Genomic DNA, 14,457 nt, shown 5'->3' with positions numbered 1-14,457 from the left:
AGAGTTATTCTCTTTGTATCTAGGTTTCCTCCCAGGATTCTTATATTTCATAAGAACAGAGTAGCTGTTCTGAACTAGTTGATAAATATCCAAATATGGCGGGAAACTTTGCTCACTGATTATCCAATCATCTTTGGAAAGCATTTGGAATTTGAGTTAAAAACAAGAATGAGCCATCGAATTCACATACAACTTTTACAGTAAAAATTGCAACTAATATCCTTTCTTTCATTGTCACTCTGCAGCAGGGAGCAGTTACGGTGTACAGCCTATGGTAGAACTTATGTGCAGAGCTTTTCACTTGGAGAGGCTGTTGTGCTGCAGGCATGACATGATTCTGGAAGACCGGGGTATTTTCCTAGTCTTAATGCTGGCCACTTGGCCATACTATGAACACACCCCTATTAATGCAGTGCCTTTACATTAGTAAAACTTACCAAATGTGCTTTACTTATGTCAAGGAATGATATCAAACAATCGAAACTGAGCCACATGAGCAGATATTTGAGCCAGGGACCTACATTTGGGCAAAGGAATAAGTTTTAAGGATTGTGGTAAAGGAAAGAGGAGGTAGAGAGGTGTAGAGATTTAGGGATGGAATTCCAGAACCCATGTCCTTCCAGATGAAGGCAAGATTGCCAGTGGTGGAGTTAGCAAAATTGGAGATATCAGTTATGGTCATTTAGCTTTTTTTTTGCTTTCAGTAAAGCTTTCTATTCATAACAAACCTATCCAAAGTACACAGCAGAATGATTCACAGTCTCATCAAGTGCAGAAAAGAAATGAAATAAGTATTACTGGCCCTCTCTCATTCAAGAGCAAGCTAAATTTACATTGTGGTTTTAATATAGAATCCAAAACCTCGGCACAGACAGTTAAATAGTTAGATACCAAATTGAAGGAGGACAAATCAGTACAGATGTCTGAAAGTTTCTTGAGTTAAGTTGTTTGGAAGCAAGTAAAACATTTTGAGGAGATCAGCAAATAAAAAAGTACAGCATCACGGGAATAAATGCAGATGGAATCTGGGGACACAAACCATAAGGAATGCAATGCGTTTGAAGGCAAACAGGAGAGAACATAGTCATACTCAAAAGGCAATGATGTTAGCTGGAGGTAGGCCATGCCATGATGAGATCAAGGTATATCGAGGTCAAATGGCCACTACGACTAAATGAGTAGAGCTGATGCTGTAAAAGTGCAGTCAAGTCAAAAGTGATCAAATAGTGTGGAGTGAAACCAACAGAAGCAGCAATTATAGATGCGGTTAACCTTTAGAACACTTTAGCCAAGCAGGAAGATACAGTCAAAGTCAGTGATTGTAAAAAGACAGTGATGGGGCTATGCAAATTGCCAAGAGTGGCACGAAGAGTAGCCATGGGCATCTTTAAAGGTGTAGGAGTATTAATTGAATGAAAGAAGAAGGTATAAGTGGAAAAAAGAAAAGGTAGCAAGTCAAGCATGAAGGAAAGGAGCCTGAGAAAGAGGATGCAAAGTAATGGATTTACTATAGGATGGCAACCAAAATATACACGTGAATGGACAGGATGAATGTACAGCTGTCAAAAATCAAAGCTTTTCAAAGTTTTGCATGATGCCTAAGCAGTTAAGTGAGCAAATAATTGAGAGTACAAAAGGGGAGGAACAAGTATGTCATACTCAATTGCAAACACTTCCATTATACATCAACAGCTCATAGCCAAATTTAGTGCCAAGTTCATTTTACTTTGCACTTCCCATGCATGAAAAATCAATTCATTTACAAGCAGTGAACCATATTAACATTACTGAGACTTTGATTGTTCTTCCGCTAGACCTTGGCATGGCTTCTCTTGCACATGACAAAAAAAGTTTACTTTAAATACAATTGATACATTGCGTTTTTTTAAAAAAAAATTGATTTCTATTTACGCTGCTTTTAATTAAAGCTAGATGGTAGCAGAAATATGATAAATGTTAGTGCAAAGACAATTAAAAAATACTAATGAGATGCAATTATGAATTTTGTAGATTTTCTAAGACTAGAACAGGAGTACTGCATGCTGTTTTGAGCCCTACACTATAAGAAGAGTGGTAAACACATGCAACACTAATTCACTGGTATGTTATCTAATATAAGGAAATAGAAACATAATTGAAAGACATGAAAAATTGACGATCATCCTTTAGATCAGAGATGAAAGTGTGATTTCATAGAGCTTGAAGTTATGAAAGGATGTGATGAACAGATAGCAAGAAGAAACTGTTTTCTTTTTAAACTCAGAGAACTGAGAGACTGTTAGTGATGAAAGCATAAGTCAACATTTAAGGCTAGATTATACCAATGACTGAAATTAAATCAAATAGGAGAAGGCACTAGCACTTAAGACAACTGTTTAGCTGAAGGATAAATAGCTGTACAGACTGGTCAGAGAAAAATCACTGTTACCACATTACTTCTACATAACATCCAGAGACAAAGGTGAAGCTGCCCTTGTCTAATGTTTATCTAGTGTGTAAGAATAATTTGATTCGGAAGAACAGCAGATCTCCTTTGGTGAGTCTCATTCTTCACTAATATCTGGATGGGTTCTACCTATTGATTCAGACTGTAGTTACACAATCAATATTTCCAATACCATCAGGATTCACTGTTTGTACAAATAGTGGCTGAGCTGAAGGTGGGGAAGACAGTGAAGGTGGGACTGCAGTCAATTTGAGATACATTAGGAAAGTAAATTACAGTGAAGCTGCTGAGGTACAGAGAGCCAATGTGAGTTAGTAAACAGGCCTCTGTGTAGGACACAGTACATATGGTTCAAATGTGACACACTTTGAAAAGGATGGAAACTTATAAAGAGATCTCTGTTTTAATAGTGGAAGACTGAGGTTAGCAATACCATGAAAATAACAACTCAAGGTAAAATAAGACAAATTTGAAAATAAATGAGCTCAGACCACGACAACAACTGCAGTCACATAAGAATTAGTGGCTAAGCAGAAAATGAGAGTTGGGGATTAAATGATAATTTCAGTTTTAGCTGATCTGAAGAAATTGTGACTCGTTCAACACTGGGTGACAGCAACCAACTAACTGAGGAAGATGCTCAGACTTGGATGCCATCAGTGTAAAACTGATCCCAAACCTAGAAATGATACTATCCAAAAGAGCAACAGATTAAGTGAAACGATAGGGAGTAGATGGCTGAGAGACCCTAGCAGAGAAAATGCAAATCAAGGAGAATGTTTTAGATAGCTAAGAATAGCAACATCAAATAAAATTCTACTAAGCTGAATGACAGAGAAGAAAATCAAGGAAGTGATACTCAATCACGCTGAATGCTGCAATGAGGTCAGGGCAGAAAATGGTGGACGAAGCACACTATACATACAAGCATTGTGTATTTATTTACAGATTTACAATGGACAATCTCCAGTATATTTTGGATATCTGCATGTAAAACTTAGCATATTAACAGTACAAGGAAGCTTATTTCCCCAAATGTCTTAGAAATTATAAGCTGCAGCTCATAAGTGAAGAAAAGCTATTGTTCAAAATGACAGATCAAGTTTAGTGAAGTTTGACAATCAGACCATTAAAATTAATGTCACAATATGTAAAATTTCACACAAACCAAAGTAATTACAGTTACTTACAAATGGCCCTTTTCTAAAACGAGAGTCCAGTTTATCTCCAGGTGAAGATCTCAACACATACTCCACCATGCTTACTCCGAGGCCACCACTTTCTGAACGGGGAGAAAGAACAGAGCTGACTTCATTGCTTCCATGAAAACCTTGACCAGGTCTTCTCTGTACCATGATAGGCTGTGACACAGTGTGGTCTGGGAAGCAGAACAAATTGACATATTCTATCAAATTTTGAACTAATGTTTGATGGTAAAAAGTAATAGAAATTAATTAATGGATTTATTTATACAGCAATCCACCAACATTTATAAAACATTGATACAGATCTTGAGTCCAAGAGGAACTGATAAAAGATTTGAGCAGGTTGTTAATGTGAACAAAAAGCACAAGACAAAAATAGTATATGGCAAAAATGGAGGTTTTCTTGCTTACAGTGGTAGAAATTAGGAACAAAATGGATCTAGGTATATAGTCGAGGTAGAAATCTGCATCATGAGGAATACATAATCAAGAAACGTGGGGGTGGCACGGTGGCTCAGTGGTTAGCACTGCAGCCTCACAGCACCAGGGTCCCAGGTTCAATTCCAGCCTTGGGTGACCATGTGTGGAGTGTGCACATATTCCCCGTGCCTGGGTGGGTTTCCTCCCACAGTCCAAAGATGTGTAGGTCAGATGAATTGGTCATGCTAAATTGCCCAGGGTGCATTAGGTTGCATTAGTGTTAGGTGCATTAGTCAGAGGGAGATGGGTTTTGGTGGGTTACTCTTCCCTGCAGATTTCAAGTGGGAAAAGCAAAAGCAGCAATCATAATTAATGTTGGAACCAATTCTATTGAAAGTGATGAGTTCTGAAAAAGGTGCTTCAATACTTAGATGATGTATTAAAGAGCTGAATGTCCAGAACTCAAAGTCAATATTGAGACAACTCCCTGTAAATCAGATCAGACAATAAGCTTGTTTCATTGGCTGTATAAAACTGGGTCTTTGAAGCTCTGTAAAATCTCCATCACCTGCTGCACTGTATTTTAAATGTTTGGTATGTAACAATCTGGTGAAATTGAGATAATGTGCATAATTTAGAAATTGCTATTGAGAGTAAAAGCAGATAGGGTGGATAGCCAAGGTCTTTTCCCAGGGGTAGGGGAACCCAAAACTAGGCGGCATAGGTTTAAGGTGAGGGGGGAAAGATTTAAAAGAGACTTAAGGGACAATTTTTTCACATGGAGTGTGGGGAGTGTATGGAATGAGCTACCAGAGGTGGAGGAGGCTGGGACAATTACAATATTTAAGAGGAATCTGAATGGTACATGAATAGAACAAAGTAAGTTTACAGCCCAGGAACAGGCCTTTTGGCCCTCCAAGCCTGAGCCGATTCAAATCCACTGTCTAAACATGCATCTGAATTCATAAACATCTGCATCCCTCTGCTCCCCACCTACTCATGCATCTGTCCACATGCACCTTAAAGGAATCTACTGTGCCTGCCTCTACTGGCAACATGTTCCAGGCACTTACCACCCTCTGTGTAAAGTACTTGCTGCGTACATCCCCCTTAAACATTTCTCCTCTCACCTTGAACGTGTGACCTCTCATTATTGAATCCCTCACCATGGGAAATATCTACCGTAGGCGGCACGGTGGCACAGTGGTTAGCACTGCTGCCTCACAGCGCCAGAGACCCGGGTTCAATTCCTGCCTCAGGCGACTGACTGTGTGGAGTTTGCACGTTCTCCCCGTGTCTGCCTGGGTTTCCTCCGGGTGCTCCGGTTTCCTCCCACAGTCCAAAGATGTGCAGGTCAGGTGAATTGGCCATGCTAAATTGCCCATAGTGTTAGGTAAGGGGTAGATGTAGGGGTATGGATGGGTTGCGCTTCGGCGGGGCGGTGTGGACTTGTTGGGCCGAAGGGCCTGTTTCCACACTAAGTAATCTAATCTAATCTATACCCTTCATGACTTTGTTGACCTCAATCTCCTTTTTCCTAATGAAAACAATCCTAACCTACCCAAACTCTCTTCATAGCTTGCACCTTCCATACCAGGCAACATCCTCTGAAACCTTCTCTGCATGTTCTCCAAAGTGTCCAAATAGAAAGGGTTTAGAGCAAAATAGGCCAAATGTTTGCAAATGGGACGAGATTAATTTAGGATAACTGACTGGCCTGAACAAGTTGGACTGAAGGACCTGTTTCTGTGTTGTGCATCTCGATGACTAACTGTTGATCAATTCGCATCCAGCTGATAAGTGCTATATGTTTTGCAAATTGATTATTACTTTATAAGAGGAAGTATGTTCATGATTTTTAAGCGCTATCATCATAAAGGTAAAGACAAAATGGTCAGGAAACCAATGTGGTTTGTCTTCACAAAGGCTATTCTGTAACAACTATATAGATAACAATAATTACACATTTGAAACATAAGCAATAATTGTTACACCGACTTGACTAGTTTTATCATAAAGCATAGAATATAATCCAGATAGAATTACACTTTTTAAAAATGCTTTTGCATATTTACCAAGAAATAAGAATTCAGTTTTAATGAAACTAAGCAACATTCTACCTAAATTGTAAACACATAGACACTAAGAAAATGTATCCAAACTACTGAGACCAGCTTTTGCCTTCAGGTTTTGTTTTGCAGTTATTGACTTTGGCAAAAACATAAATTTTTTTTTAACCAAGAAAAAATGTTAGATTGACACTTACGAGTTCCTCCCCATGCAGTGTCTCTCCATTCATCTCCAAGGAATATCCCTTTTTGGCCTTCCTTTGCTGGATCATCAGACTCCCAGAATTTCTTAGCAGGTAAAAGCTAAGAAGGAAAAAAAACAAGTTAACAACCACCACATTAAATTGGTGAATATAGAGAAACATTTTATATAGGAGGAGCTTGGTAAGCACGTGTTTGTTAAAAAATATCTAACACTTCATTTGGTGTTGATGTCACTATTCATACAGATGTGTTGTTATAAAATGATATCAAGGCTGCAGGACATGTTGAACTGGGACTGCTTTTGCACTCCGCTATCATGGTTCAAAGCAGTTAATTCTAATTATTTCCTCAGAGGTTTAGTTTCAATTTTCAAAGCTATGAAATAGGGAACAAAGCAGTAAGCTGCAAAGTGGCAAGATGAACATTTTTAACAAAATGGTAATGCTATCATATGTTTATTTATGTTTCATGTCTCCACAGGATTGTCATCTCCTTTAGCTGACAAATATTCTCCCAGATGTCAATTCATCTAGAGTTGAGCACTGAGAAGTAGGAAAGGCAAAATGTAATCGATAACTATTGCGTTTCGAACAAATTTATAGTACTTTTGGGGTGGTGGTAGCAGTGACGGGGGTAATCTGGGCCCAGTAATTTTTTTGAGTCCCATACAGCTACTGGAAGTACAATGGAATATCACTGGAGACTTGTTAAGCAAAATCTGTACTCGTATTTACGATGCTCAAGCGTGCATGTTTTAAATTGTTCACGTTTGTCGAGAAAATAAATAACAGAGGCCGGAATCTTTTCGGGAAAGTAGCTGCTTGGGTATAGCGAAATGCGTGACAGAGGCAAACAACAATTGCAGCAAGGCCCAACTTAACGTTCTGAGCAACTCAATCTTTTATGCTTTTCGCAAGCAGCATGACGACATTCTCACCAAGCAGCAGAGTTGCCATCTGACAGTAATTATTACTTATTAAATGCCTTGTTAACACCCAAAGTTCATCTCATGAATATTTAGCTTTTTATCTTAACAAACAAGCTTGATGTCATGAAAATTGACAAGGAAACCAATGAAAGCATCTCGCAAATTAAGCTGACAGCTAGCTCCATGTGATCTTCACGTTGGAAGCCGGCACTGGCATTAGATATACCAGCTATATGCACCCCACATCCACAGACATTGATATCTAACACGAGGCAGCCTCTAGGAACTCTCTTGGCACATCTTAACAGTTCCCATTCATACTTCAGTGCTGCACTGCGAACCATGGACACTTTATATTCAGGGCAATGCACTCAGGTCAGGGATTGGACCAGGCCACACCTGCAGGTTCTTTACTCAGTGTCATAGTGCGCGCGCACACACACACACACACACTCCAGCTGGATGCTCAGAGCATCTCTACCTGAAAATGTATTGCCTTTTTGCACTTTGTTTCCTCAGCCAAGGATACCAGGGTCATATTATTGCTAATTTGGAGACGCCAGTGTTGGACCGGGGTGTACAAAGTTAAAAATCACACAACACCAGGTTGTAGTCCAACAGGTGTATTTGGAAGCACTAGCTTTCGAAGCATCACTCCTTCATCTTTTAACACCTGACAACCACCTGATCCATACATGTACCACCCTCTGCATGAAAACGTTGCCCCTAAGGTATCTTTTATATCTTTCCCCTCGTACCTTAAACCTATGCCCTCTAGTTCTGGAACTCCCCCACCCCAGGGAAAAGACTTTTCTATTTATCCGATCCATGCCCCTCATAGTTTTGTAAACCTCTATAAGGTCACCCCTCAAGCCTTTGAAGCTCCAGGCTTCCCTATTGCTCAAATCCTCCAACTTTGGCAACATCCTTGTAAATCTTTTCTGAACCCTTTCAAGTTTCACAGCATCTTTTCGATATGAAGGAGACCAGAATTGCATGCAATATTCCAACAGTGGCCTAACCAATATCCTGTACAGCCACAACATGACCTCCCAACTCCTGCACTCAATACTCTGACTAATAAAGGAAAGCAAAGCAAACGCCTTCATCACTATCCTATCTACCTGCGACTCCACTTTCAAGGAGCTATGAACCTCCACTCCAAGGTCTCTTTGTTCAGCAACACTCCCTAGGACCTTACCATTAAATGTATAAGTTCTGCTAAGATTTGCTTTCCCAAAATGCAGCGCCTCCCATTTATCTAAATTAAACACCATCTACCACTCCTCAGCACACTGGCCAATCTGGTCAAGATCCTGTTGTTATCTGAGGTAACCTTCTTCACTGTCCACTACACCTCCATTTTTGGTGTCATCTGCAAACTTACTAACTGTACCTCTTATGTTCGCATCCAAATCATTTATATAAATGACAAAAACTGGAGGACCCAGCACCAATCCTTGTGGCACTCCACTGGTCACAGGCCTCCAGTCTGAAAAACAACCCTCCACCACCACCCTCTATCTTCTATCTTTGAGCCAGTTCTGTATCCAAATGGCTGGTTCTCCCTGTATTCCGAGAGAATACCTTGCTAACCAGTCTCCCATGGGGAACCTTGTCGAACGTCTTACTGAAATCCATACATATCACATCTACCGCTCTCCCCTCATCAATCCTCTTTGTTACTTCGTCAAAAAACTCAATCAAGTTTGAGAGACATGATTGCCCATGCACAAAGCCATACTGACTATCCCTAATCAGTCTTTGCTTTTCCAAATACATGTATATCCTGTCCCTCAGGATTCCCTTCAACAACTTGCCCATCACTGACGTCAGGCTCATTGGTCTATAGTTTCCTGGCTTTTCCTTACCACCTTTCTTGAACAGTGGCACCATGTTAGCCAACCTCCAGTCTTCCAGCTCCTCACCTGTGACTACTGATGCTACAAATATTTCAGCAAGAGGCCCAGCAATCACTTCCTTAACTTCCCAGAGTACTAGGGTACACCTGATCAGGTCCTGGGGATTTATCAACCTTTACCTGTTTCAAGGCATCCAGCACTTCCTCCTCTGTAATATGGACATTTTGCAAGGTGTCAGCATCTATTTCCCTACATTCTATTTCTTCCATGTCCTTTTCCACAGTAAATACTGATGCAAAATACTCATTTAGTACCCCCCCCATTTTCTGCGGCTCCATACAAAGGCCACCTTGCTGATCTTTGAGGGGCCCTATTCTCTCCTTAGTTACCATTTTGTCCTTAATGTATTTGTAAAAACCCTTTGGACTCTCCTTAACTCTATTTACCAAAGCTATTTCATGTCTCCTTTTCGCCGTCCTGATTTCCCTCTGAAGCATACTCCTACTGCCTTTACTCTTTCCTAATGATTCACTTGATCTATGCTGTCTATACCTAACATAGACTTCCTTCTTTTGCTTAACCAAACCCTCAATTTCTTTAGTCATCTAGCATTCCCAAAACCTACCAGCCTTTCCTTTCACCCGAACAGGAATATATTTTCTCTGGATTCTCATTATCTAATTTCTGATTATTAATTCTGATTACCTTCCCATTATCCAGCCTCCTTTTAATTGCGAACATCAGCCCCCAGTCAGCTTTTGAATGTTCTTGCCTAATACCATCAAAATTGGGCTTCAAGTTAGAAGATTCCTGAAGAAGGGCTCATGCCCGAAACGTCGATTCTCCTGCTCCTTGGATGCTGCCTGACCTGTTGCCCTTTTCCAGCAATACATTTTCAGCTCTGATCTCCAGCGTCTGCAGTCCTCACTTTCTCCTTCAAGTTAGAACTTCAACTTTTAGATCTGGTCTATCCTTTTCCATCACCATTTTAAAACTAATAGAATTATGGTCGCTGGCGCCAAAGTGCTCCCCCACCGTCATCTGCCCTGCCTTATTTTCCAGGAGTAGGTCAAGATTTTCATCTTCTCTAGTACATACATCCATATACTGAATCAGAAATCCTTCTTGTGCACACTTAAACAAATTCTTCTCCATCTAAACCTTTAACACTATGGCAGTCCCAGTCGATGTTTGGAAAGTTAAAATCCCCTACCATAACTACCCTATTATTCTTGCAGATAGCGGAGATCTCCTTACAAGTTTGTTTCTCAATTTTCCTCTGACTATTAGGGGGTCTATAATACAATCCCAATAAGGTGATCATCCCTTTCTTATTTCAGTTCCACCCAAATAACTGCCCTGGATGTATTCCGGGAATATCCTCGTTCAGTACAGCTGTAATGCTATCCCTTACCAAAAATGCCACTCCACTTCCTCTTTTGCCTCCATTTCTGTCCTTCCTGCAGCATTTGTATCCTGGAACATTAAGCTGCCAGTCCTGCCCATCCCTGAACCATGTTTCTGTAATTGCTATGATATCCCAGTCCCATTTCTGAACCATGCCCCGAGTTCATCTGTCTTCCCCGTTAGGCCCCATGCATTGAAATAAATGCAGTTTAATTTATTAGTCCGACCTTGCCCCTGCCTGCCCTGACTGTTTGACTCGCTTCTGTTCTCAACTGTACCAGTCTCAGATTGAAATCTTTCCTCACTATCTCCCTGGGTCCCGTCCCACCCACCCCCCCCCCCCCCCCCCCCCCAAACCCCCACCTTACTAGTTTAAATCCCCCCGAGCAACTCTAGCAAATCTCCCTACCAGTACATTAGTCTCCTTCCAATTTAGGTGCAATCCGTCCTTCTTGTACAGGTCACTTCTACCCCAAAAAATATTTCAATGATCCAGAAATGTGAATCCTTCTCCCATACACCAGCTCCTCAGCTGTGCATTCATCTGCTCTATCCTCCCATTCCTGCCCTCACTTGCTCGTAGCACCACGAGTAATCCAGATATTACTGCTCGTGTGGACCTCCTTTTTAAATTCCTGCCTAACTCTCTGTAATCTCCCTTCAGCATCTCAACCTTTTCCCTTCCTATGTCATTGGCTCCAATGTGTACAATGACCTCTTGCTGGCCCCCCCTCCCCCTTAAAAACATTCTGCACCCTCTCTGAGACATGCTTGATCCTGACACCAGGGAAGCAACAGACCATTCTGATTTTTCATTGATGGCCACAGAAACATCTGTCTGTGCCTTGGACTAGACAGTCCCCTAATTGATCGCTTGGAACCCGACGTACCCCTTGTTCCATGAGAGCCAGTCTCAATACCAGAAACTTGACTGTCCCCCTGTGAATCGATCACCCCCTACATTTTCCAAAACAACATACTTGTTTGAAATGGGGATAGCCACAGAAGACTCCTGCACTACCTGCCTACCTCTCTTACCTTACCTGGAATTAACCCATCTGTGACTGTATCGGAGACTTTCCTCCCTTCCTATAATTGCCATCCATCACATACCGTTGCTATTGCAAATTCCTCATTGCTTCTAACTGTGTCACCAACCAATCCATTCGATCTGACAGGATTCGCAACCAACAGCATTTATTGCAGAAATAATCTGCAGTAACCAGTAAACTCTCAAACTCCCACATCTGACAAGAAACACATATCACTCTACTAAAGGCCGTTTTTGCTCCTTCACAATCTACAGACCCAGAAAATAACACAGTCTTATTCCTCTACAAAACATGCCCCAGGTTAAATTAATAGTTATGGCATATACTTTAAGTTTAATCAAGAGACATATCTCAAAAAAACAATCAAGAAAGAACCAACTCTACTCACTACTGCAGACTTTCTGTAGACCGCACTAAAAACAATTCACTTATCTGTTTCTGTGCTGTGACATCGCCCAAACAGTTCCTCTGAGATCAGTTGTGAATTTCACTGTTTGTTAATTTTCCCAGATGCACTCTGATGTTCAGCGATACATGAATTCAAACAGCAAAGGCAGTAACTGTGCAGGTTCACGGTGGTATCCGTTTCTTTTTCTCTCTCTCTCTCGCACTGACCTCACCACGTGCGCTTCCTTTGTCTGTTCTTCTCCCTTTTAAAACTGCTGTTATTTTGACTTTTTTTTCTGAAGTTCCAAAACAATGCAACAGCATATAAAACAGTAATTGCTGCTCCTGGAATTGAAGGAAATCACTTCCCAACACCTAAAATACCTCAAAAAAGGAGCAGCTGTTACAGCCAGAAATTTTTCCCGTCCTCCATCTTGGATTACCCAGGATTCATTCAGCAGATATCCAGGAAAAGTCGATGATATGATCTGGTGAAAACAGGATCTGAGAGATGCCACAGGGACTAATAAGCAACCAATCAAGTGAGTTTGGAGTAAGGGGTGGGGGCTGATTCCATCCATCAACCAACCAATAAGGTGCCTCTTCACAGACTATTATAGAAGAGCATATGATGTATTGATAATATATTTGCATGAGTAAAGAACTGTTTAGCTAACAGAAAGCAGATAGCAGGAATAAATGGTTTTTTCAAGGTTGGCAAGTAACCAGGAGTGCCGCAGAGAGCAGTGTTTGCCACTCGAGTGTTTGTGGTCTACAACAATGACTTGGAAAGCAAGTTGTCAAGAGAAGGTCGAGAATCTGTACAGGAATACAGGTTGGCTGTGAGGTGGGCAAAGAAATTAGAAGATGGGAGTATATATGGAAAAATATGAACTTGGTCACTTTGAGATGACAACTGGAAAACAGGCATATTATTTAAATTCAGATGGATTGCAAAACTCAGTGGTGCAGAGGAATCTGGGTATCTAGGTACATGAATCAAAGATAATATGCAGATAAAGACAATGATTAAGAAAAGAAATGTAATGCTGCCTTTTATTACAAGAATGGAATATAAAACAGGGAAATTTCGCTCCTGTTGCACAGGGGTTTGGTGAGACCATATTTGGAGTAGTGTGCATAATTTTATATTTATTTGAAGGAACATAATTCTGTTTGCAGTTCAGAGAAGGTTAATTTGCCTCATTCACGGAAGGAATTCCTGGTAAGAATTTTAGTCAAATTGGGCCATTGCACATTGAGGTTTAGCCGATTTGAAAGGCCATTGTGCACTAAGGACTGGCAGTCTGGATTGCCCAACAGCATTTGCGACATTTTCCCCAGATCTGGCAGACAAGGGGAAATAAGCATCTGGCATTGCAGATAGGGAGCTAGAGCTTCTGATGGACAGGGTGGTTTACAGGGAGTCAGCCCTCTTCCCTCAGAACCAAAGACATCAGACACTGCCAGCCTGGTCTGAGGAACACCTGCACAAACAGGTTAAATGTCACCACTTTCTCTTTGCTACCTCATGCTATCTTTGCTACTGCATCCACCTCCAATCAAGGCACATGCACTATCTTCCCCCTCAATCACTCACATTCAGCCCAATTTTCCACATTTCAAACACTATGGCCACTGAATCTTCTACTCACTCATTTGGGACACATCATCTTACCCACCTGCAGCAGCACTGACAACCTTCACCTTAATCCCTCCCTTCTCCAGAAAAACACACCTGTTATAGGGCAGAAAGAGTTGCAACAAATGATGTGCCAGATATTTGGGTCCTCATCATGAAATGAAGATCTTGGCCCTTGCCATCCATGTCTTTAAAACCAAGTAAGAAGCACCCTTGAGTGCTGTGATTACTCTCCCTTTAACCCCAACATTATTAACATGCCACAATTGCTACCCCTTGTTTGTGATGTACTGTCTTTTGTCTCCATGCAGACAGTGTGGCATTAGCATGGTCTTCATAGTGAAGAGGGCCATGCCACAACACATTGCCTCTTCCACCAATGAGGAAAAGAGCATGGTTGCTTCAGACAAGGTCTCCTCCTACAGCTCTCACCAGCTCACATACTGGCACCTCGGTGTGTGCATTAGCAGGATAAGAGTCAGGAGGCACCTGCATGTGAACACATCACTACAACTAGTTGCAGGAAAATTGCCCTTAGTTGCTGGCACTTGGGGGATTGCAGGGACCAGGCAGGACATGACCCTATGGTGTTACTCATCTGTGACTTCACTGATGCGCACAAGTAAACACTGGAGCAGCAGGTAGGTTTTCTGGGTGTACTGGGCAACCTGACACAGAGGCTACAGAATTACAACAATAGGACCATGCTGCCTCATTGACTGGTTGTAGCTTCCAGCTCCAAGGATCTCATATGCTCAACACCAAAGGTACAGTAACAGAGGGATGAGGGGCATTAAGCTGACATCAGGTGCCCATTCCTCACGAGACATTGTAG

At 41.3% G+C, this 14,457-nt stretch overlaps 1 protein-coding gene across 12 annotated transcripts in view; it reads right to left on the bottom strand.

The window, feature by feature from the left end:
• Positions 1 to 14,457, bottom strand: part of LOC140466738 (pumilio homolog 2-like) — a 127,734-nt gene that overhangs the window by 67,131 nt on the left and 46,146 nt on the right. For 11 of the 12 annotated variants that reach the window (XM_072562383.1, XM_072562281.1, XM_072562302.1 and 8 more), the window contains 2 exons: positions 6,338 to 6,443; positions 3,637 to 3,824 (listed from right to left, as the gene is read on the bottom strand). In XM_072562383.1, the coding sequence (XP_072418484.1) occupies positions 3,637 to 3,824; positions 6,338 to 6,443 (294 nt within the window). The remainder of the gene's footprint in view (positions 1 to 3,636; positions 3,825 to 6,337; positions 6,444 to 14,457) is intronic. The other variant, XM_072562356.1, reaches the window with a different exon arrangement.

This window comes from Chiloscyllium punctatum, chromosome 3 (assembly GCF_047496795.1).
Source record: "Chiloscyllium punctatum isolate Juve2018m chromosome 3, sChiPun1.3, whole genome shotgun sequence".
Lineage (NCBI taxonomy): Eukaryota > Metazoa > Chordata > Chondrichthyes > Orectolobiformes > Hemiscylliidae > Chiloscyllium > Chiloscyllium punctatum.
This window is presented reverse-complemented; position numbering and strand designations above follow the sequence as displayed.